The 23641-nt window shown below is 47.0% G+C and overlaps 1 protein-coding gene across 1 annotated transcript in view; it reads left to right on the top strand.

The window, feature by feature from the left end:
• LRRC75B (leucine rich repeat containing 75B) overlaps positions 1–23410 on the top strand; it is a 39365-nt gene extending 15955 nt beyond the window's left edge. The window contains exon 4 of the mRNA XM_090063546.1: positions 20396–23410. Coding sequence (XP_089919672.1) covers positions 20396–20951 — 556 coding nt within the window. The 3' untranslated portion in view covers positions 20952–23410. The remainder of the gene's footprint in view (positions 1–20395) is intronic.
• The last annotated feature ends 231 nt before the right edge of the window (positions 23411–23641 follow it).

The raw sequence follows: 23641 nt of genomic DNA, 5'->3' as shown, positions 1-23641 counted from the left end.
AACAGAGCAAGAGCTGAGATGCCACCCAAGCATAAATGTCCTACCCAGTTAGAACCACCTCCAAGAATGGGAAGGGGAGATGGCTCCCCAAGACCATCTTATTCTCTTCTGAGACCCTATTTCTAGTTACTACCATTAGTAGAAAGGGGCTTTGATAATCTGTCTCGGTACTTTTAAGGACACTGTGGCTATTGGCAGCTACATGCTGCTGCCAGGGAGGCAGCAGTCTGACTTGGTGGGGATCCTGACCCACAGACAACAGAAGCAAGACCACAGAGCTCTCTTCCATGGGTCAGGAAACAACTGTCAGTTACAACTGGATTTAAAAATCACAGAGAAAGGCTCCAAATCCTAGAAACAATCTCCTCATAAAATCCCATCACTTTTCTAAAGCAGTTAACTTCAAAACCCCACTAGCTTGCTGGGATTATGATTCTGAGCCCATCTATGTATAGAACCAACATGGGCCCCCATCACCACATTACCCAGACACCCCCTGTTCTGTATATTTATATTCACAACACCTCCGTGAGGCAGAGGTGCACATGCAACTATCTCCATTTTACTGAGGCACATTGAGGCCAAGGGACTCACCCAAGGTCACACAAGAAAACTTTGGTAGAGCAGGGACTTGAACCTAGTTCTTCAGAGTCGTAATATAGTAGCCTGGACAACTTTTTACAACGTGGTTTTCCCAGTTCTGTCATCAGCTGCCTTGTTCTCTGTGCAACTGAAGACAAGGCACCAGGAGTGAGTACACCTGTGTAACACTGCTCCTTTTAAAATACAGGGATACAGAAAAGCCCAACCAGCCCTTCCTTACCACCCAGCCATAGAGTTCTGTGTCTCATCAGGGCTTCTGACCACTGGGAAGAACCCAGGGACCAGCCGACTTGTTGCATCCTGCACCTGTGAGGGGACCTGCAAAGCTGCTCCCTCTCTGCAGTGAAGGTCCTGATGGAGGAATGCTCTGCTGCTGCTAGGGCTATTTGTCCTAAGCCTAAAGCTTACTGAGCTAATTGCTATTTCATTGTAGCCAGCAGCTGGCCCAAGTAAAAGCTATTAGTACAGTGAGCAGCCAAACCAGAGAGACTGTCCAGGAGTGAATTGGCATCAGCCAGGTAGACAGCCTCCTCTCCCTGAAAATGCATGCAGTGCCCTGGGACCCCCTGAGGATGGGAGATGAAGGGAGCGATCAAAAGATATGTGGATGACTGCTTCTTTGTTCTGAAGCAACAAGATATAACTGAGGGCTCTGTGGGGGGCAGTGTTACAGGTCAGGGAGAGTTCCAAGAGTCTGAGGAGGGGTAGATTAGCCTGATTCCTCTCAAGTTTTCTCTGCTTAAGAACCTGAAACCTGGTGAACCTGGCTTGGTCCACCTTTTCATGTGAAATGTGCCCTCAGCCTCAGCTTCCAGGTAGAATCAGGATGCTCCCTGGTTAGACTTCAACATCAGAGCTTACCTCAGCTCTTGTGGAACTCTACAAGGACTTGATCAGGGGGACATACTGTTCTCTTACAGGGAGAACAGAGAGCAGCTCTCAGCTGCAGGCCTTTGACTGACTGTCTATAGCTTTGAGCTGGGAGCAGAAAGCTGCTGGTAACAACAGGGCTCTCAGTTTCCCAAGACCCAAATGCAAAACTCAGGCCCAAGCTGGAGGTTACAGTCCTTTACAGACCTTTGTTTTGCACAAACAACTGTAGCATCTCTGTGGCCAGTAATTCCCAATGATAACCAGTGAAGTAACCAGAAGCTTGCATGCAATAGGAGGGCAGCTGAGGTCTGACATGGGCAGCGTTGCTTTGTAATCATCAGACAGAAGCCAAGATGCATTATATAAGTTCTCTGAACTGGTTAGGCTCTAAGGGGACACCCTGAACTGCCTTTGCTTGATTAAATGTGAAACAGTATTTTACTTTTTAAACCTTACTATTGAGTCACTGCAGCAAAATGTATAATCTCATCAGAAGGCTTAGAAATATCCACTTTGCTTTTAAACATTGGACCCGATTCTGCACTGCCTGCATTCCCATCTCTGCAGGTTGAGTGTAAAACACCCCACCTCATGCAAATCCCTCCACACTCACTCACACCAATAGTAGTAGGCAACCATCAGTTCTTCTGGATCATAGTCTATATGTGAGAAGTCACCAGGAAGGAGTATAGAGAAGTGGAAGCTGCCCAGACCTTCTGCCCCCCACTTCAGACCATTGAGACTTAGAATCCAAAGGCCAGGCCCAGTCTGGAAGTTTGGTGCCTCAATGGCCATAGTTATATGCTTATCAGGATTCAAACTGGGGTCTCGTGCATGGCAAACATGGATTCTACCACTGAACTACAACAGTGAGTCTGCCAATAGCAGTGTTTGACAGAATGTGCAGAATCAGACCCTCTGCAATCTGGGTCTGATGACATGAGTCCTTCCTACCAAACAGCTGCACTGTAGGGCTGTGTGAAGCTTTGGGTGCCGATTTGATTCAGAGGAGATTCGTCCCAATTCAGTGGCCCAGTATCCAAATTCAGATCAAATAAGGGAACCAATAAAAGGTCTGAAAAGATTCGGAGAGCTTCAATGATTCCAGGAGTCCCTGCTGGTTGCAGCAGGGAGCTGGAGCCAGACTCGGAGCAAGTAAGTAGGGGGTGGGAGAGGGGGGAGGGGACCATGGGGGGACCCCTGCCAGGCCCCATCCCCTGCCTGCTCCCCCAGCCCCCTGACCCTCCCCCCCATGGCTGCCCCACCCACCCCAGCTCCTGGTGCTTTTTTAAAAAAAAACCCCACTCACCAGGTCCTACTGAGCAGGGGGGCCATCTCCGCTGCCCCCCACTACCCCATGCTGCATGGGGAGGCTCTGCATGAGAGCCCCACATCTCCCCCACCAATGGCTGCCTGCCCACCCCAGCTCTGGGGAAGCAGGGATCATCCCTCCACCTGGTAGCACCCACTGAGTCAGGACTTTTTTTCCCCAAAGTGCTGGGAGCTGGGGCTGGGAGCGGGTGGGGAATGGACCTGTGTGATTCTCTGAATCAGATTTGGCCAAATCAATTTGGGACAGCGATTCAAATCACCAGATCGAATCATTATCCCCCGAATTGGCCAAATCCGAAGCGAATACTAACCGCTTCGCACAGGCCTACCGCACAACACAAAACAGGAAAAGTGACCACTTCCACTTAATCCAGTGTAGAGCAGCTGGGGAAAATGAGGGCACAGAAATCACATTCAGGGATCAAACTGTTCTCTTGCCAAGTCCATCTCCTGGCCTGGTTGGTAGCTAATTTTCATGGAACATATGCAGAAATCCCTTGTTCTCTTTTGAAATGCTGTTTCCATTTTCTGGTAGTATGTCAGATAGACCCAGAAGATAATTAACGTGCCCAGCCACAGAGAACTGGGAACATCTGCCAAATTTTAATTACCGGTAGGTTTAGGCTGCTACGGAAATATGGTTAGGTGAGATGGAAGAGAAAGAAAAACTACAACTGTATCATGAACTCACTTTTCATCTCAACAAAAGCCCCAGTAGGGTAGAGACCTGCTTGGTACAAGTCCAGCCCCAGTGCATTGTGTGAGTAGGGCTCTACACTGCTTAGGTAATCAGTAGGGCTCTGGGAGGCTTCGGACAGAGCTTCAGATCCGGAGAAGCTTCCGATGCTTCAGGGTCCAAAGCAGCACGTCTGGGTTGAAGCACTGCCTTGTTCAGCTTCCCAAAGCGGTTCGGTGCATCCAAAGGGCTTCGGAGCCGCCTCAGAGATCCGGCCATAGGATATAATGGGGGGAACAATAAAATATCTATAACTTTGTTGGTTTTTTGTCCGATTTGGATTAAATTTTCAGGGGTGGTAGACTTTGGAGAGATAATGAAACATGCTGTGTTTCAAGAAGGTTGGTGCAGGGGTTTGGGGGGAACTGTACCCCAAATTCTTGAAAGTAAAACTCATGTCATGTCTAGGTGTTAGAACATAGCAGAGTGAAAACTGCAGGAGTGGTAGCTCTTGCTGAGGCAAAAAAGCCTGCCAAGTTTCAAGAAGATTGGTGCAGGGGCTTGGGGGAAACTGCACCTCAAGCTGTAGACAAGCAAAACTTGTGACATGGGTACTTGTGGGACTGTCTTCCTCTTGGGGAGAGACACCGGCCTGGCTGCTAAGCTACTGTGTTACCAGTTACCAATCAACCAATCATGATTCACTCAGGGACCAGGGACCAGCTCAATACACAGGATCTCAGCTACTACATAATGACTAAACCAGCATCAATTAGCACCTATGAAACCAGGCCAAGGAGAGAAAAGATTCAATACAGACAATCAGCTGCCCCAGTCTTGGGACAAGTTTTGCCTGTCAGCAGCTAGGGGTGCTGGGCCCCAGAACCTCCCTGCAGCTGTCACCCCGCTAACCCTTAGCACACACAGGGTCACCCATGGCACAAGTTTTGCTTGTCCGCAGCTTGAGGTACTGTTTTCCCCAAACCTCTGCACCTATCTCCTTGAAACTTGGCAGGCTTTGTGGCCTCAGTAAGAGCTACCAGCCCTGCAGTTTTGACACCTCCCCCCACCCCCCGCCCCCATGGTGTAACAGACAGCCATGACATGAGTTTGGCTTTCAAGAATTTGGGGTACAGTTCCCCCCAAACCCCTCCATCAATATTCTTGAAACTTGGCAGGTTTCATGCTCTCAGCAGAGGCTACCATCCCTGCAAGCTTCATCCAAACTAGACAAGAAACAATAAAGTTATAGATATTTCACTGATTTCCCATTATACCCTATGGCTGGATCTCTCAGGCGGCTCCGAATCTTGGGAGCCACCTGAGCCAGATTGAGGTGGAAACCTGGTCTGGTCCTCCCAATCGGATTGCAGCCATTTGAAGTGCCTGGATCTGAAGCCAGATCAGATCACTGCCGAGTCGCACAGGCCTAGTAATCAAACATTGAACAGCCTGGAAGTCAGAGTGCATAAGGAACAGAATCAGGGATGGATTATGACATGCTGGCCTGAAGCCCTAAGATAGGGGTTCCCAACTTTTCTATGCCATAGCCTGGCAAACTGGAGGCTGGAAGTGGCTGCAGCCCAGCAAACTGTGGCCCACCATGCAGAGCCCCGTGGCCAGAATTTCCCGCCAGAACACAAGTAAAGATGCTTTCACCCCCCAGGCAGGGGGGTGGGCCCAAGCCTCAACCACAGCAGCCGCAGGCCCTGCGGAAGGAGTTGTGGCCTCTCCACCCAATTCTGCGGGGCCGCAGTTTGCTGGTCCACAGTCACTTCCAGTCCAGCAGCTGACCCTTCGCAGCCTGAGGGTTGCTTTACAGGCCGCTCGTAACGTGACGCCCCAAGCTGAAACTTACTTAGCTTATGCCTAAATCTAGCACTGGACAGAATATAATCCTGAATTCAGTTCTCTTTACACATGTGCCAGTACAGTCAAGTTGGACTTGTACAGCCTTTCAACTATAGATCTGGCTTCTACCTTGCAGTAACTGTAATATGTTGCCCATGTTGCTGTGAAACCCAATTGAGTACTTGCAATAACACTAGGTTAGTAACATGCCTCCATTATTCAAGGAGTAGCAGACCCTTAAAGCACACAGGACTCTTGATCAAGCCCTGTTTCCACTGAAGTCAAAGGCAGTCCCCCTATTGTTTTCAATAGGAGCCCTAATTTTCATCTACTTGCACTGTTTTGCTGCTCAAAATACAGGTTACAGCCATAAGTCAAGGTGCTACATCCTATACCAGGGGTGGGCAAATATTTTGGGCAGAGGGCTACTTACTAAGCTTCGGCAAGCCATTGAGGGCTGCATGACAGGCAGCCCAGGGCAGATTAATATTAATTTTCTAAATTTTGTAGGGGTCCTGTGAGCTGGATAGAATGGTCTGGCAGGCCACATCTGGCCCCCAGGCCACATTTTGCCCACCCCTGTCCTATACAGAGAAACGATACAGTGGTATTTTAATATCTGCATTCTCTTCCAAGGTATTGCTGTAAAACCCTACTAAGCCACAGGTGCTAAAATACAATGTGTTGATCATTCAGGATAATCCATGGGCTATTTAATGGCATGGCATTCCTTTGTTAGCTAGTAAGCCAATAGCACTTGTAATATGGCATTTGATTCTGAATCTGGGAGAAGAGTCAGTGCACAGCACAGCACAGCACAGCACTGAGGGTCAGGGCCTGTGGCTATTACCTGCTGTATTTTCCTCAAGTCAACTGCAGGGTAACGAAAACAGGATGCTTCTTTCAGTCCCAAGCACCTAGTCCTGAAATATGCAGGACACCACAGAAGATGTCCAGCCTGTTCTTAATTGCATGTATTACATTTGGCTTATCTGCTTGGCCAAAATACTGGGTAGACTGTGTGTGCCCTTTCCCTCTCCATGTCCCCCATGACATACATGTACATGCACAAATACATACATAAATTCTTGAGACTTTCTGTGTCAAGAAGCAGCCTGCCTGATCTGAAGAGTAGTTAACCAGTGCACTGAGTAGCACAGTTTCACAGAATAGAGACTTACTCCAGAATGGGATGTTTAAACAAGTTTGCTTCCCTGAGAGCTACTGAACTTTGTTCTGCTTTCACTCACATATTCACTGAAGTGAGTGGTGTTATTCTGGTGCAGAACAGGTGTAAATTAGGTCAAGATCAGGACTTTCAGTGATCATTAAGCTGTTGGTAAATGAAGATGCCAGTAGTCTAACTGGAGGAAAATTACCTTACAAGCTCAATACCCTCATGTCATCAGTTAGAGATACCCATCACAACACCCTGCACAAATCTGTGTAATGCAGTTGTCCCTCTGATCCAGTGAAACTGTTAAGATCACTCACATTTAAAGCATCATCACCACTAGGCTTCAGAGTTTTCAAAAAACTTAGAAAAGCAGAAGGATGGTTCACCCCTTTCACAAACCTGTTATCTGTTTCTCACATCTTCCAGGCCTGCAGAATTACACTGGTTTACATCTGATTCTTATTTTGACTCCCAGCAAACACAGAAGTCACAATCTTTAGGATGTCACTTCTGCTATTAAATGGAAAGCTCAGCTCCTGAAACACAAGGTATCTCCAACAGGAAAAAGCACAGTTCAAACAAGCCAGGGTGAGCCAGCTCAATTCAGCCCCTGAGGAATATGACAACCCTTGTAAGCTAATAAAGGGTCTTTTATGGCCACATGTTTTACAGCATATGGATATCATTCACTCGGAATAATAACAATACATCCTGGAAAGTTGTATAACTCCTGCTTCCCTTTGTTTTTGAATTGATGTTTCTAGCATAAAGAATAATGTGTTAAGAAAACCTCTTTCTCTCAGAGGCCTATACCTTGGGTTATTGACTTGCTGGGTTATCACGATGCTATTGCTATGGCAGTTTGATAGGTGTGGAATTTCTAACATTATTAATTATTGTTTTCAGAGGTTTTGAGGCCTCATTAATTTATTGCTGCAGAAGCACTCTACAATCTGGCCCAAATGACAGTTTCTGTTTAGAGGGAATACAAGGATGGATTAACAGCATATACTTCTTTCTCAAAAGAAAAGTGCCCTGGCAGTGGGGATTGATGCTAGAATAGCAGGGGGCACTACAACATGCACGATTAGCACCTTGTGAGAACTCAAGCTTGGAATAAAAGGGGATTAGGATCTGTAGGCCACAGCTAATGTGCATTTGCAGACCTTGGGCACACCCCAGGAATGTCTTGAAGAATTAAGACTGAGTTGCCTTGGCAGAGCTGTGTCAGGGAATCTTATATATCATCAACCTGAATTGTTCCCAGAGCTGGCTGATTCTGTCTGCATCTTGTTTTCACAAAGGCAACAGACTAAATTGAATTAATAAAATATGCAGACAGTATACACAGCCAGAGAACAGTGCATGCAATGGGAATTTGCACATGTGGAATGGGTAACTGTGGACATGGGTATTGGCAACATACAATTGCAGTTATATTTTCTGTAGTTGCATCTACTTGCTTGTTACATGTGTACAGCTGCCCAGTACATTGGTATTTGAAGACACAGGCCAAATATGGACCTTGGATTCTAAACCTGTGCACATCTGGCTCCTTCCTTTGGCCATGTTGGTTGCTGTGCCAGGATCACTCACTAAAGGAATCTTCCTACTGAATCACTTTTACTAAACCAAAGAGTAGGATAGAGAATTTCATATATTTCATAGACATTAGGGCTGGAAGGGACCTCAGAAGATCATCAAGTCCAGCCCCCCGCCCAAAGGGCAGGAAGTCAGCTGGGGTCATAGGATCCCAGCAAGGTAAGCATCCAATTTGCTCTTGAAGGTGTTCAATGTAGGTGCTTGAACCACCTCCGATGGCAGGCTTTTTCAGACTTTGGGGGCTCGGACAGGAAAGAAATCCTTCCTTATGTCCAGCCTGAAACGATATTGTAGTAGTTTATGACCGTTCAACCTTGTCATCCCTTCGGGTGCTCTGGTGAACAAATGTTCCCCCAAATACTGGTGGTCACCCCTGATAAACTTATAGGTGGTCATCAGATCACCCCTGAGCCTGCACTTTTCCAGGCTAAAGAGCCCCATGGCTCTCAGCCTGTCATCGTAAGGTCTGTTTTCCTGACCTCTGATCATGCGCGTGGCTCTTCTCTGGACTCTCTCAAGCTTCTTCACATCTTTTTTGAATTGTGGAGCCCAAAACTGGATGCAGTACTCCAGCTGCGGCCTCACCAAGGCCGAGTACAAGGGGAGAATGATGTCCCGGGATTGCTTGAGAAACATCTATGGATGCAAGCCACCATTTTGGTCACTTTACTAGCTGCAGCATTGCATTGCAGGCTCATGTTCATCTTGAGGTCAATGGTGACCCCCAAGTCTCTTCCTTCTGTAGTGCTAGCCAGAGTAGCACTGCCAAGCCTATAAGGATGCTGCAGGTTTTTCTTCCCAAGGTGGAGAACCTTGGATTTTTCAGTGTTAAACACCATCAGGTTCTCGTCCGCCCATTTGCTGAGCCTGTCCAGGTCAGCATGGATCACTCGCCTGTCTTCTGGTGTGGATGCTTTGCCCCAAAGTTTGGTGTCGTCGGCGAACTTGGCCAGTCTGCTTCTGACTCCAATGTCCACATCATTAATGAAGATGTTGAACAATATGGGTCCAAGGACAGAGCCTTGGGGGACCCCACTGGTCACAGGACACCATGATGATTGACTTCCATCAGTTACTACCCTCTGGGTTCGACCATGGAGCCAATTTCCCAGCCAGCGGATTGTGGTGGACCCAAGGCCACAACTGGCCAGTTTCACCAAGAGGTGATCATGGGATACCAGATCAAAGGCTTTTTTCAAGTCAAGATATATGACATCAATCTCTTCTCCCTTGTCCAGGTGATAGGTCACCTGGTCGTAGAAGGAAATGAGATCAATCAACACCTACCTGCAACAAACCCATGCTGGCTATCCCTCAGGATGTTGGCGTCAGCCAGTCCATTAAGGATGGCCTCCTTAATAAACTTTTCTAAGACCTTCCCCAGGATAGAAGTCAGGCTGATGGGCCTATAGTTTGCTGGATCCACTTTCCTCCCTTTCTTGAAGATAGGCACCACATTGGCCTTCTTCCAGTCTTTGGGCACTACACCAGAGTGCCAGGACTTTTCAAAGATCTGTGCCAGGGGCCGGGCTATGATGCTCACCAGCTCCTTGAATACCCTGGGATGTAGATTGTCAGGGCCGGCTGACTTGAAGGTATCCAGCTTCTCAAGGTGCTCCTTCATGAGGTCAGCATTAATAGAGGGCGGGGATCTCCCTCACCTGGACCTCCCTGTCCCGTAGCAGGCATGGGCGTCCCATGGGACTGATGAAAGACCGATGCAAAGTACCCATTTAATAGGTTTGCTTTTTCCTGGGCATCAGTTGTAAGTTGTCCCATCTGGTTCAGCAGGGGTCTAATGTTTCCCTTGCTTTTCCTCCGGCTCCCCACATATCCGAAAAAGGACTTTTTATTGTCCTTGATGCTCAAAGCTAGTTGGAGTTCAGTTGCAGCCTTGGCTTTCCTGGTTTGCTTCCTGCAGGACTGGACCAGTACAGAATAAACCTTCTTGGAGGTGAATCCTGTCCTCCATCCTTTGTAGCCTTTCTTTCTAGCTTTTTTTGTCCCTTCTGGACACATCTCACTGTTTCTCTCTAATTTATGTGCAGTGCCCAGGCACTGCAGTGTTAGAAGCATTTGGAAATGCAGAGAAAGTCTAGAGGGGGTGAGGGAAAACAGCTCATAACCGCTTTATGTATTTTTTGTTGTTCTCCAAGAACATCACTCAGTACCCTAGGTGACAGTTTTGGCAGATCGGAATAAGTTTTAGCAGTTACATGGTGCCAACAGAATAATAACTAAAGAATCTTCATGGCATTCCTAGGCAGAAGGAAAAAGAATTTGCTTCATGCTAATTTTGTAGATGGGAAACTGAAGCAGAGAATAAAAGTCACTTCTCCAAGTCATCCAGCTGATTCACAGAGAAATGTGTCAACTGTAATTTCATAATTTCTCAATAAATTGGCTGGAAAATTGCCCCTATGGAAGCTTTTCTGAGAGACAAAATAGCTGTCTTCATGGGATGATTTGTGATATGAAAACAGGACATGCTAACCCATGATCAGGTGAGCATCCCTTCAGGTACACTACAGCCCAGGGCCAAGATATTAAACAGATAAATATGTCTAGGATTTGGCAGTAGAGAGAGGTAGAATTTACTGCTGTAGGGCTGTCCCTCCACCTTAGAGTGTAGAAGAGTCTCTAGGACCCAGATCCCATCTACAAGCAGAAGCTAGGGACTAGAGAATCCCACAGCAAAACACTGACACCTCTAGGGACCTGTGCGCCAGGAAAAACAGTTATGTGGTAGGTGGGAGGGATCTGCTGGTTACTCTGGGTAGGTTTTAGTTCATTCATTTGTGGCTGGCAAAATACCCTGTCTGGGAGTAAGAAACAAGATAAGACTAAAAGATGATAAAATGGGTGTAGAAGAGCAGGGATGCAAAGACAAGCAAGCACTAAAGGGAGCAGAAAGCAGGGCAGCTGAAGAAAGAGAAAGTTAAGCAAGTAAATGGAAACCAGTTAGGAAACTGCACTCTCTAATCTGGTACAATGACAAGTCTGTTCAGTCTCCTTGTTCAGGGCTGTAGTGCGGTACCTTGATGATGGGAAGTGAATTGTCTGAGGTCGCAGTGAATATCAGTGGCAGAGCCAAAACGGAGATGTGCCTGGCTCACAGATCATGCCTCTCTCAGCTGCAAAAAGGGATAGTGCCAGTGATATCTGAGCAGTGGGGGGAGGGGGAAGAGATGCAGGGCTGCAGCCTAATATCATACAGTCCCAATTGCAATGAGGAGTAACAGAAAGCCCATCTCTATATTCCACCCACCCTGTGGTCAAGGTCACCAGCCCTCCATAGCATCAGCTGGGGCAATAGCATGTGCCAAAGAGCCTGGTCAGTGGGATGGCAAGATGGCCCACAGTGACCAGCACTGAACTGGGAGAAATAAATACTGCCACTTCTCACTCCTCCAGAAGTCAAGGTAAATCAACTTCCCCAGCAGCTCTGTCCTGCAAGGAGCCAGCAGAGCTGCATGGACAAGGCTTTTCTTATATCTTTCATACTCTGCCCTAAGAAGCTGCACTATGGTGCAGTGTCTGGAGCCACTAGGAACCCAAGAGAAGGTAGATTATGCTGCGTCAGTAATTAAGAAAAGGCCATAGTCTACCCCCTATGTGATCCAAAAACAGCACAGTCAATCATCCTTGCCTTTTCATGGACTCTAAACGGAGAAGAGCTGCTGATTCCCAGTTTATTAGCCACCAGGGGCAGCTCCCCTTAATGAGCATAGGCTATACACTTGTATGAGGCAGCACAGGGAAATGTTTACAGGCTGGATGCAAAGGGAGATGGCTGGTAATTCCCCAGGCAGTGCTGCAGCATACTGCTGAAATCACAGCTGGCAGGGCCTGTGCTAGGAGCAGGACACACACATTGTGAAGCCCAAACATCCCATGGATGGGTAGATTAGAGACCCACTGGAGATCTGCTTTCACCTCCCAATGCTTCTTCAGACTGGGATGGAAGTCATCTATCTGCTGTGGGAATCCTATCCAGTCTTCCTCAGCAGGAGTGATATCAGCTGCCATATTAGGCTAGGACTCTTGAAGCATTGCATGCTAGAACCCATTGTGTTGGATACCTCTGAATTAAAGCTGATGATAGTTGTAAACTTCTCCATTTGATACAAAAGCAGTGTGAGACCTGGGCTTCCGGCAAGCTGCTAATGCAGCCTGAAAGTGGGCACTGTTTGGATATCCCTTCCCTAAAGAAATTAACTCTTCCAACCCTGCAGAGCTGATAAGAAGGCCAAGATGGTCTCTGGTTGTGGGAAAAGGCTGCTCAGTGGTGTCCTCTGAGTGCCAGTGCAGCCAAGCGCCTATGCAGCATTTCACTGTGAATGCCAAAGAGTGCAGCTGACAAGAAAAAAGAAAGTTGAGAGGGGAGGAGGTGGATTCAGCTCAGATGGAAATGGGCTGAGCCATTCTCCCAGACTCTGATGCATTAAAAAATGAGGGCCGGGCCCCAGGGACAAGAATCTGAAGGCAAATGCCAGGCACCTTCTAATAGACGTGATTAATTTTGTGTCTTATGAGTCTTTCATCTAGACAGCTCTGAAGCCTCCTGCATTAGTTAAGCATCAGTTCCCAGGAAGCAGAAGCATTGGCTGAGGCCGTGTGCAGAGAGAATGTTTATTATCCAAGAGAAAAACTGAGGGAGGCGGGGGGAATGCGGATGTACTGAAGCTTGTCTCTTGCACTTCTTCTACTGAGACCAGATCTCCCTGCCAGGAGCTTTCAATGTGCAGTACTCAGCACATATTGGCCTGCATATGTCCCTGGCTGAAGGCAAGGCAGCATTTGCCTGGATGCACTGCAGGATGAATGTTTACATGGGGTTCTGTTATCTTCCTAGAAATCAGGGCAAGGGCCTTGCATAACATGAACTATACTGCCAGGTTTGTGAAGCTGGGAAACACCAGCTGAAAAGCAAGTTTGGCAAAGACCAGACACCCTGTCACAGGGACAGTCGGCATTTGGAAGGGAGGCTGCACAGGGCTAGTAGAGCATATGAATAAAGTTACATTACAGGGGTGCTCCCAACTGCACCAATGACAACATTCCCAATAATTTTGGTGGGAGCAGGATTGGACCCCAAGTAGGAAGCATATGGGAGTTGGGCCCATTCCCAGGGAGAGGAACCAAAGGGAATATAGACCCTATTTGCCAGTGTTTTGAATGCTGTATCAGAGGGAGCCACAACACCGCAAATGGAGGAGAGCCCACCTAATGGCATGGCATTGTACACATCACAGGGTCACACATGCCAGCATTAACCTCTCACACATTTCCTGCTGCAAAGACGAGCTCTGTGCAAGCACCAAGGGCAGGAGGCATTTCTGCTGGGCACTGGCTCTTGCTCCTGACAAGGCAGGCTGCTCCTTGCTGCCTTTGCTCCTTGCTTACAGTTACTCAAGAGAATGTCATTGTTCTCTACAGGATCTTGTGAAGCTGTGCAGGGGTTATATAACACAGGGCCAGGCACAGGGAAGGATCACTGGAGACATGGTGGAACCAAGAGATGCAGTAATACACAGTTCTACCCACAACTGCCCCTGCAGGGATGCAGCCTCAGCCTGGGGGTGCTGGGAGTGGAACTTTTTCCCCCTCAACCCTTTGCAGAGCTCACAAGAGCTCTCTGCATTCACAGGCCAGCTCCTCAGCAGGCAGAAAGTAGCCCACTGACTCCAGCAGGGTTCTGTAGTTTATACCAGCTGAGAGTCTGGCGAAACACTGCCTTTGCTGTCTCACCAGCGAGTCCTGGGAGAATGGCTGGCCATGCCATTATGCAGCTATTTTATCTCACAGAAAAGCTTTCTGTGGTGGCAATTTTTCAGCCAATTTATTGAGAAATTAGCGAATAATAGATGACCCATTTCTCTGTGAATAACCTGGCATTTTTCTCATCTGCACATGAACATGAGCATTCAGGGGTCATTTTGAGAGGAATGCATTGTTAAGGTGGTAGCTGGCTTAGAATCACAGGAAATTAGGGGTGGAAGGGACCTCAGGAGGTTGGTCACATCTAGTCCAACCCCCTGCTCAAAGCAGGACCATTCCCAACTAAATTATCCCTAGGCACTTCAGAGTTGAACTTCTTATAGCACTGTTTTCAGACCCTTTTCTTTTGCACTCAGATTCTTCAGGAGGTTTGCTTTCCCACATAAGTGCAATACTGGACCCATGACCAGCACCAACAGGTGGGAAGGAAGCAAGCTGCTTTTCAATGTCTTTAAGAACTGGGCTGTACTTCTTTAAGAAAGTGAGGGAAAAATGCCTACAGACTAGTGACCTCTCTGCTGGTTTATTAGATGCTCGAGGTCAAGCAGTTCCTGCCCGACACCTTGGCTTTGTGCATGGCTGTGGTGCGAGGGCCGTCAGCTATAGTGTACACACTTAACTGATTCCTTGCCGCAGGTTCAACATCCCTGTTTTAAACAAGCCTTTTTAGGGGGCAGGAGAAACTCTGTTAGATAAGGAGGGAGGCTAATGTGCCAGGGAATGTCAGAGGGAGGAGCACAGCAGCTCAAAGCTACCATGAAAGACAGAGGAAGAGAGAGAGAGAGCAAGAGTAAGAGAAGTGCAGAGCAGGGAGAGATAGGAGCAAGAGTGAAGCAAGCTCAGCACATGCAGCCAGTATTCTCTCTGTCTGGAGAATCAATTATAGGAAGATAATTTGTCTGCTTGCTTAAGGCCTCCTCTGGGCATTGACTTGTTGCTGGGGAAAGAGACAGAAGGTACCTGATCTGGTTGGAGCAGGATCCGTGACTTATTACTGCAGTCTCTTCAGATGGATCAACCAGGGGTGGGAATTAATGGATGAATAAGGACAAGCAAATCTCTTTATAAGAGAAGAAAGAGACTGGTCGCCTTCAGAGTCCTATCATCTTCCAGCTCAGCCCCACTTCTGGCTTTTCTACTACCTGGGGTCACAGCAGAACCTTCTGATAGGAGGACACTGAATACCCCAAGGGCCACTAAAAATCAAACCTTTCACCCGCTAGGCAAAGTCCCTGTGCAGGGGACTGCTTGAACCCCAATTCCCTGATACAGAAAGGAGCAAGGGAAAAGGCTTCCAACCTCACACTGCGGAGCCAGTGCCCGTCCCCCATCCCTGCCAGGCTGTGGGAGTCCTTTGGCTCATCACAAAGAGTGATGGGATGTGCAGAGAAAGCTTTGCCCCACTACGCATTTTCTGTAGGCTTTCTAGTCTATGGGTCCAGCAGTGCTGCACCCCTCAGCTCTTGTCACCCTGGTGCCTTATCCACCAGGGCATCTGGGCAGCAGGGCTCATCTCTGCAAAGGGAATTCACTGCAGTGCAAAAATTCATTTCAAGGAAAGGAGTCCTGAGTTCTGTTTGGATCGAACTGGGACAGATGCAAACAACTCTGAGCCTGATACTGCCCTTGTTTACCCAGCATAGCAGTCAGTGGTGCCGCTTCTGATTTATACCAGCATAGACAAGAATAGACTTGAGCCTGCTCTGCTCAGTCATGTTGCCTCCTGTACAGCCACCAGGCGTCTCTCCATCCAGATCCTACTAGTGCTGGAAATGCCTGTTCCCAGGCAATCTTGCCTACCTGGCACATCCAGGAAACACCCTGTCATCTTTGTCACAGAGTCTGGTACATTCCTTTCCTGTGGACAGAGCACCCAGCTCTATAGCTTATGCATGACATTCAGTTCAGATACATCAGCGGGAACTGAATACTACTGCCCAAAAGAGCTGCTAGCTCAGCTGAAGAGGTTAAAGAACATAAAATGCCTCTTTCTTTTCTGTCTTCAGTCACCTATACATGTGCCAGATGTCTGCTCTGATGCGTACTAACATGTGCTAATTGAGTCAGAGCAGATCTGATTAACTGAGTTAATTAACACACTCCAGCAGCCTCCTGACACACCTAGTCAGCATCCACACACTTCAAAATGACAGCAGAGGCACTTGAACTAAAGCTTGTCGAATGAGCTTTAGTTCAAGTCCCCTGTCACCATTTTGAAGCATGGGACACCGAATGCATGATGTTGCAGGTGCTTTAATTAGAGTGGCTGCTCTAATTAAAGTGTCCCCCCCACACACTTGAGTATGTGTATAGATGCCCTTATAGTCTAGTTCCAAATAAAAAAAAATCATCTACCAACTCTCCCTGCCTAGGTCACCCCCCCTTGGGGGAAGTACTATTTTGCTGCCTTTGCCAATGTTTTAGTGATGGACTAAGCAAAGATGATCATGGGTATCACAAGATGAAGGGGGTTAACTCCTCTTCTCTTGACCTGATTCCAGAGTTACCTCCTGCCCCTCTGTATTCCTATTGCTATGTCTGACTAAGTTGCCTACATACCCCTAATAAGATGCTGCAGTCTGTGGTCCTGATTTTTCAGAGTCACATACCTCTGTACAAAGTGGGGGCCAGACCCCAGCATTGAATCTGGGGGACAAAAGACTTCAACTTGGTATCATCTCACACAGATTTTATACAACTGCAAATGACTAAGGGCATGGGTCCAGGAACAGCTCACTACAAAGTGGGCAGGGGGCTTTATAGTGCATCCATTTCTCTGCTTTAACAACCTGTATGTACAATCTTATCCTGCAACAAATGAAAACAAACCTGAAGCAGCTTAGTCCACAGTGAAGAAAAAGTAAAGTACTGCTGGTTCACTTTACCATAGCAGGATGAGAACACACACATGGACAGTTACTGGAGGGCAGTGGATGCTTTGTAAAACCCTCACCCTCCTTTGTCCTGTGGTAATCTGTTCCTGTGCCCATGTCTTCTACCAGCTGCTCCCAGACCATGAAGTATTTGGCCTCTTGTGAGTACAGTGTAAATACAGGCCAATTTAACCCTTCTCTACACTCAGCTAACCCCCTGAATAGCCAGATGGAGGTCAGACAGAATATAACTCAGGGTAGCACTTGGCATAAGTCGTAAGGTACTTCAGGGTCTTCCAACTGAACAATGCCACATAAAATGAGAGACATTATCAATTATTGTTATTGCAGTTGTATATTCAGTATGGCATCTTAATTTCCAAGTATGGCCTTATACATGGGAATCTCCCAAGGGACATGGAAGATGAACACAGATGTGTAAAACCAGGCGAGAGAAAGGGCTAGTAAGGGAAGGGTAGGAACTACCATATTTTCTTGAATCTAAGATGACCCTGAATGTAAGGCAACCCTCTGAAATAATTAGGTTCTATATAGGGGGAAAATTACAAATGTTACAATTTTCCAGGGGGGACAACTGGAAAATTAAGCACCACAGACAAAAAAGGGTCCCATCAGCATTTTTTGGATCGGGGAGGGGATCAGAGCTCGCTTCAGCTTCTTGGAGTGCTGGCTCAGAGCTTGTTCCCCCTTGGGGAGGAATTGCCTAGTTTTTTTGTTTTGTTTTTAGGGGGTGGTTTGTTTTTTTAAATAACACCCCCCCACACACACAAAATGTTCCCATCAGCATATTTGCCTAATATGGGCCATGTGTTTTATAGGCATGCTCAGTGTGGCCTGCATTCGTGGTTGGTTTCTATTACCAAGCACATGCTGCATCTGATGGTAGTTTAATGATAGACAGTGTATTTAATGAGGTTGTTTTGTATGTGAATACCAAACAAGGGTCCCCCCAGCATGCTTATTGGGAGGAAAAAACTGATCTTATATTTGAGTTAATATGGCAATTAGGTGTTGGTGAGAAGATGGATTAGCTACTTGGGAGGTCTTCTCCATCTCACATTTCTATGAAGCAACTGCTCGACAACACAGGAATGTCTATCAGTCAAATGGGCCCTGAAGGTGTCAGCATACCCATTAATGCAGATTTTTTTACTTGTATCAATTTATGTTCCTGATGAATTTTATAAGACTAAATACATGGGATAAGAGCATTAGTAATGGAACCTGGAGCAGAGCTATACAAAGGGGTGCCATATAGGGCTGTGTGAAATGGCACTGTTTTGATTTGCCTTGTGTTTCAAGGTTTGCGTGGAACAGCATTTCGTACAGAATTTCATTTAGATTCGAAACAGCTGATCTGTTTTACTTTGTCGAAACAGTGAGGCTGTTTTGACATTTCGCTAGATCCGGGACACCCCCTCGCCCAATCCAGTGCCAGGGATGGGAAGTCAGCCTAGCTGGACTGACTTCCAAGCCATGGCCCGATCCAGTGCCAGGGATTGGGAGTCAGCCCAGCTGGACTGACTTCCATCCCCAGCACTATGGTTGAAACATTTTGACTAGCCTCGTTTTGTTCTGAGGCAAAGCCCTTTGTTTCATTTTGATTTTGCTGTTTTGACCTTGAAATGAGTCAAAGGTGTCAAAACAAAATGGCCGACGAAATTTCTCACAGCCCTCGTGCCATAGTTTTACTATTGCTGCAGGAAAGTATTTCCCATATCTCCAAGAACAGCGAATGAGAACATTCCTATCTAGTGCCAAGGCTGCTTTGACTGTCCTGGTGTCTACAGTGTGTTGCATTTCATCCCCATCTGCCCACTCCTGGGAATTGCTTTAAGGCATGGTATGCACAGAACTTTGCCACTTAGGAGCATAGGATTTGAGGGGGCTTTCCTGGCCACTGGGACTAGTCTCCTGCATATGCAGGCACCCGGTTTTCCAAAAAGGTCCAAACGATCATGTACTAGGAGGCCCCTCATACACACCGTCAGAAAGCACCTTGTCAAAAGCTATACAGCATGTCACATGTGAACAGCAGGAGAGGCAAGGGTGCCCCCAATGTCTTGGCTACTAGAGTGATAGGAAATTAGTTGGTTAAAGTATGCTGAAATGACCTGGGAAGACAACCATGTCCTGCCCTAAAGAGAAGGGCAAAAATGCCACAGTCCACAATAGTCTGACCTAGGAAAAATACTACCCCAGCTATACAATTCCTTTACTCTGAACACATGAGCTAGAATTACCAGACAGAGATTGGGAACCCTCCCTGGTGCCTACGAAGTGTCAGCACACCCAAGCCAGCACCCACCTGTAGCTCTGGCCAATGCCCAAAGCTTCAGAGAAAGGCAGAGAAAAACCCGAAAGCACCCAGAAGCCAGTCATTGTGAGGGGGGAGCAGATTTTTTCCTGGTACCTGCAGGTGACTGACACAAGTCCTAAAAAAATGGACTTTCCAGCTGCTTTCCACAAAGGGTTCAAGTTTCCCTTCAGTCTCTCCATGGGGATACCCATATTTAAATCTTCATGAAACATTCAATTACTACACCAAGTAGACATGTCATACAGGCCCTTTCCATGAACCTCTCATGTTCCATATTTAAGAAACTCCAATTTCTAGTCGCCACAACTTGCTTCCAAAGACCACTCCAGAACTGTACTTCTCCAGTGGTTAAAAACCTTCTTCTGATTTCTAATTCACTTATGACTGGTTTAGATCCATTTGATCTTATGCCAAAATAATTCTTTAAGTTACATAGCTATTCTCCCTCCCTGATATTTGCCCTGCAAATGGATTTATAAAAGAGTAATCATATCCCCTCTCAATCTTTGTTTTATTATGCTAAACAAACCAAGCTCTTAATCTTCTCTCATTGCCACTTTGGGAGCAGCCTTTCAGAGGAGGCAAGAGGCTGAAATGGTTTGTTTATTCTTAGGTCCCAATTCAGCAAGGTACTTAAGACATGGAACTTGGCATGAGGCATGCAAATAATCCCATTGATTCCATTCCTCATGTGCTTAAGTTAGACTCATCTCTAAGTATTTTACTGTGTCTGAGCCCTAAGATGGGGGAACAGCTTCATTGCAGGTTACCCTGAGGATACCAGAAACTAGGTTGGCCATCATAGAGGACATTCCAGTTTTCTGCTGCTTTGTCTTCTATTGATACAAAACCCAACGCCTTTATGTCCTCTATGTTTCTCTTCAAGAAAAGAGTTTCATATCAATAGAGGACAGAGGACAACTGGACTGTCCTCTATGATGGCCACCCTACCAGAGACATGGGAGCACTCTGCACTAAAACTGGGAGCCAGCAAGTATAAACCAGTGAATTTGAGAGGCTTTTTAGGTTTGTTGTTTCTATCAATATATATTTTTTAAAAGAATCCTAGATGAAAACATTTTAAATCTACTCATTAAAGTTGTGTTGGAACTTGATTAGTTCAGACCTCCCACACCTAAAACCAGACCCTCCAGCCCCAGTTGTCCCAGAGGACAGACAAACACAGGAGGCATCTAGACAGTGACTGCTCTGCACATTGAAACTTTACAAGACCTGTGCTGACTGGTTCTGTTTTAATAAACTCCATGTCCTCTTCTCCTTGTCAGCCTGAAGAACAACCTGCAGAAGAAGCCGAGCCAAGACTCCATGGATTTATCTGGGATCCCCCTAACCATGCGAGATGTCCACCGCATGGCCTACTACCTGCAGAACAATGGGGACAACCTCACCTCAGTGGACCTGAGCTTCACTGAGCTAAATGATGAGATGGTGCGCATGCTCCTGCCATTCCTTTGGGCGCTGCCCAAGCTCACTCATCTCTCCCTGAATGGCAACCGGCTGACCAGAGCCACCATGAAAGAGTTGACCGATACCATGAAGGACATGAACAAGTTCCCATGCTTGGCCTGGGTGGACCTTGGCAACAATGTGGATGTCTCCTCCATGCCGCAGCCATTGCTGGTGGGGCTGCGCAAGCGCCTCAGCCAGCAGACTACACTGCCCACCATCTATGAGTCACTTGACTGCGACTCCGAGCTCTCCAGTGGACATGAGGGCAGCCAGCAAGAGGATGAGGAGGAGGAGGGAACAGAAGGCATTCAGCCAGTGGGCAAAGACAAAGCCACCTCACGTGACTTCCCCCAGCAGTGCTGTGAGAGGTGATTGGATGATGAGCCTCAGCTGCCAGACTGAAGCCGCAGCAAGGAGAGCTCTGCGTGCAAACACAAAGCAGAGGGCCAGCTTCACCAGCTTCCTTTGGTGCTTCTCTTGCCTTCCCGACATCTCAGCCTCACCACGTTCTCAATGAAACCCTATCTCCCTACGCGCACTGCCAGCCAAGCACATTGCTGACATTCCAAACAGGAACCAGTTACTTACAGCGAACCTGGCCTCGGAGCAGGATCTCATTGGAGGATGGGGAACGAGTTGTTGGATTCAAAATATTCTCCAGAAGCAACTGGGCTGAGGGGAGGGGAAGAAACGCTTGGTCCTAAGTTATTCCCTTCCTTCCGTTTTCTCTTTGTTCTGTGAACCCTAAGGCCTGTGGCCTTGAGCCGTGCGAAAGGAGCTGCCCCAAGGGTCGAGCAGCTCTCGGGCTTTGTCAGATGCATCAGAGATTGGAGCCAGAGCCCAGCAGAGCGTGTCTCCCCTTATGCCTGGCTCAATTTTTTTTTCCCATTGTGTTTTGTATTAATGTCCAAACAAAAGGAATTGCAGTCAGAGACCCAATGCAGTGGTCAGGCCCAGGGAGAACACGTGACAAAACTGCAGTGTCAGGATATCTGGGAACAGGGTATGTGTGTGCTGACAGGAACATGGAGGGGCTGGAGTGTAGGGGAGGAGGTATCCTCGCAGATTGAGAAGAGCAGTTTTACAAACTGCGGCTTTTGTACAAACACCAAACCAACGAAAAAGCAAAACCAACCTGACCGAGGGAGAAAGGTCCCAGGGAAAAGGCCAGTCTTCCGGTCCAGAGGAGTGAGATGCAGAAACACCTATGGGGCTGTCCTAAACCGCAGCAGAACTTCGGGTTGCTCCTTGTGAGACATTGCAGTCCATCTGACCATCTGTAGCCAGGGTGGTCTCATAACAGAGACACGATGCGAACAGTTGAGTCACCGTTTTTAGCATTGTCTAGGAAACCAAGCTAGTGATGCAATATTTCCAGTGTTTTCCATATTGTCCATGCTGTATGTAAACACAATAAATAGTTCTCTTGGACACAAGAGTGAAGCACTAATCCTGTGTGTGAGCATATGAGTTATTTGTATGTCTAGGTAGCACAGCAGGCATGGCAAATCACAGACCAGCAGCCCTGACGCAAAGCGCATGTAGCCCAGGAGAGGTCCCCCATGCATGCTAGCTGGGTAAGCCAGGGCATTCTGCTGCTGCTTGCAGAACAGAGTCCTTGGGCTCCCGGAGGCCCCAAACACGACTAGAATGTGCCAGTTGCAGTACAAGCACAGATCCAAATGCTACTGATCAGCCAAGACCTCTTAGCTAAGCAGTGCTTTCCAGCTCAGAGACAGTGGGGGTTTCACAGTGCAGTTGTATTTAATAGAAATTTAAACCTGTCACTAAGGCACAGCAGGAGTAGTTAAGGTGTCTCATTTTGGCTTGAGGGCTAAGAATTCACACAAAGGCTGCCTTCAAACAACCCCAATGTAAATGCAGCTGTGAAGTCAAAAGATGCCAGCCCCATTGCTCCCTCATGGGCTGTTGGTAATGGAAATGAGCGCACCTAAAACCATACCAGCTGTATGGGCTGCTAAGCTTAGGAGGGCCTGTGAGCTTGACCTCTGGCTGTCTCTAGCCCCCAGTTTTTCTCTAGCTCCTTTTCTCTCTACACAAGAGAAATGCTCATCCATAAAGCCTCACCACCCCATGGGAGCTAGATAATTATTATTCTTATTCTTCAGGTCACACAAAGAGGTTAAGTGATTTTTCCACTGTCACACAGCAAATTAGTAACCAAGCATTAGGAACGGAACCAAGCAGTTCTGGCTTCCAGCCTCGTGTTTGAATCACTAGACAACATTGCAACATCTGCAAATGTTTCCTAGTGTCAGAGAACTTGATTTGCAAACTCACTCCTCTTTGTTAAGGAGCAAGATTTGTTGATTATATCTTTTATTGGACCAAGTATATAGCTGGTTTAAATGTTAGACAAGTTTTTGAGTGCAAAATACCCTTCCTCAGGTCTGGGAAAGAAGCAGATACAGCCTAAGCTAAATATCAGGGCAACAATTGCTTTCATTTAATCCCATTATGCAAATAGAAAAGGACAGAGGTCAGTAAACCTGCGGAGAATCTTTCCAACCTCTCAGCTCCTATTGGCCAAGTTAGCTCAAGACAGAGTCATCTGTGTTTTAACCTATTTCTCCATAGACCTCAAAATAGTCATAAGTAGTATAGGGACTTAAAACCCTTTTCCCCAAAGTATGATCAGAATCCAATGATCTCTCCCCTTTTTTTATCTGTGTCCCTAAAGCAGCTCACTGCCTGTCTACTGAGAATCAGGTACCAGTTCTTCCAAGAAAATGTTAAGCTCCCATTGAGGCAGGGCACTCTTTATCTCAGTTATATATTAAGTGATGTGACATGATGCTGGAGGGACAGAATCTACAATGAATGAAGAATCCTAGGAGCAGCTCATCCTGGAGAAATGGCTTTACCTGAACTTTGTTGTCTTAGTGTTGATTCCTTTGCTAATAAAGCCAGACCCCAGAAGGGGATTTTGTTTTCACAGTATACAGCTGTGCACTTCCTCTTCAATCTCAATTTCTGTTTTATTTGTTGAAGTTTATCCTACCTTCCTAGATGCCTGAAAGCTGGAGTTAACCAAGCCCTGG

Source organism: Crocodylus siamensis, chromosome 9, assembly GCF_052110815.1.
Source record: "Crocodylus siamensis isolate JL-2025a chromosome 9, ASM5211081v1, whole genome shotgun sequence".
Taxonomy (NCBI): domain Eukaryota; kingdom Metazoa; phylum Chordata; order Crocodylia; family Crocodylidae; genus Crocodylus; species Crocodylus siamensis.
Note: the sequence above shows the minus strand (reverse complement) of the source record. Positions and strands in the feature narration are given on the sequence as shown.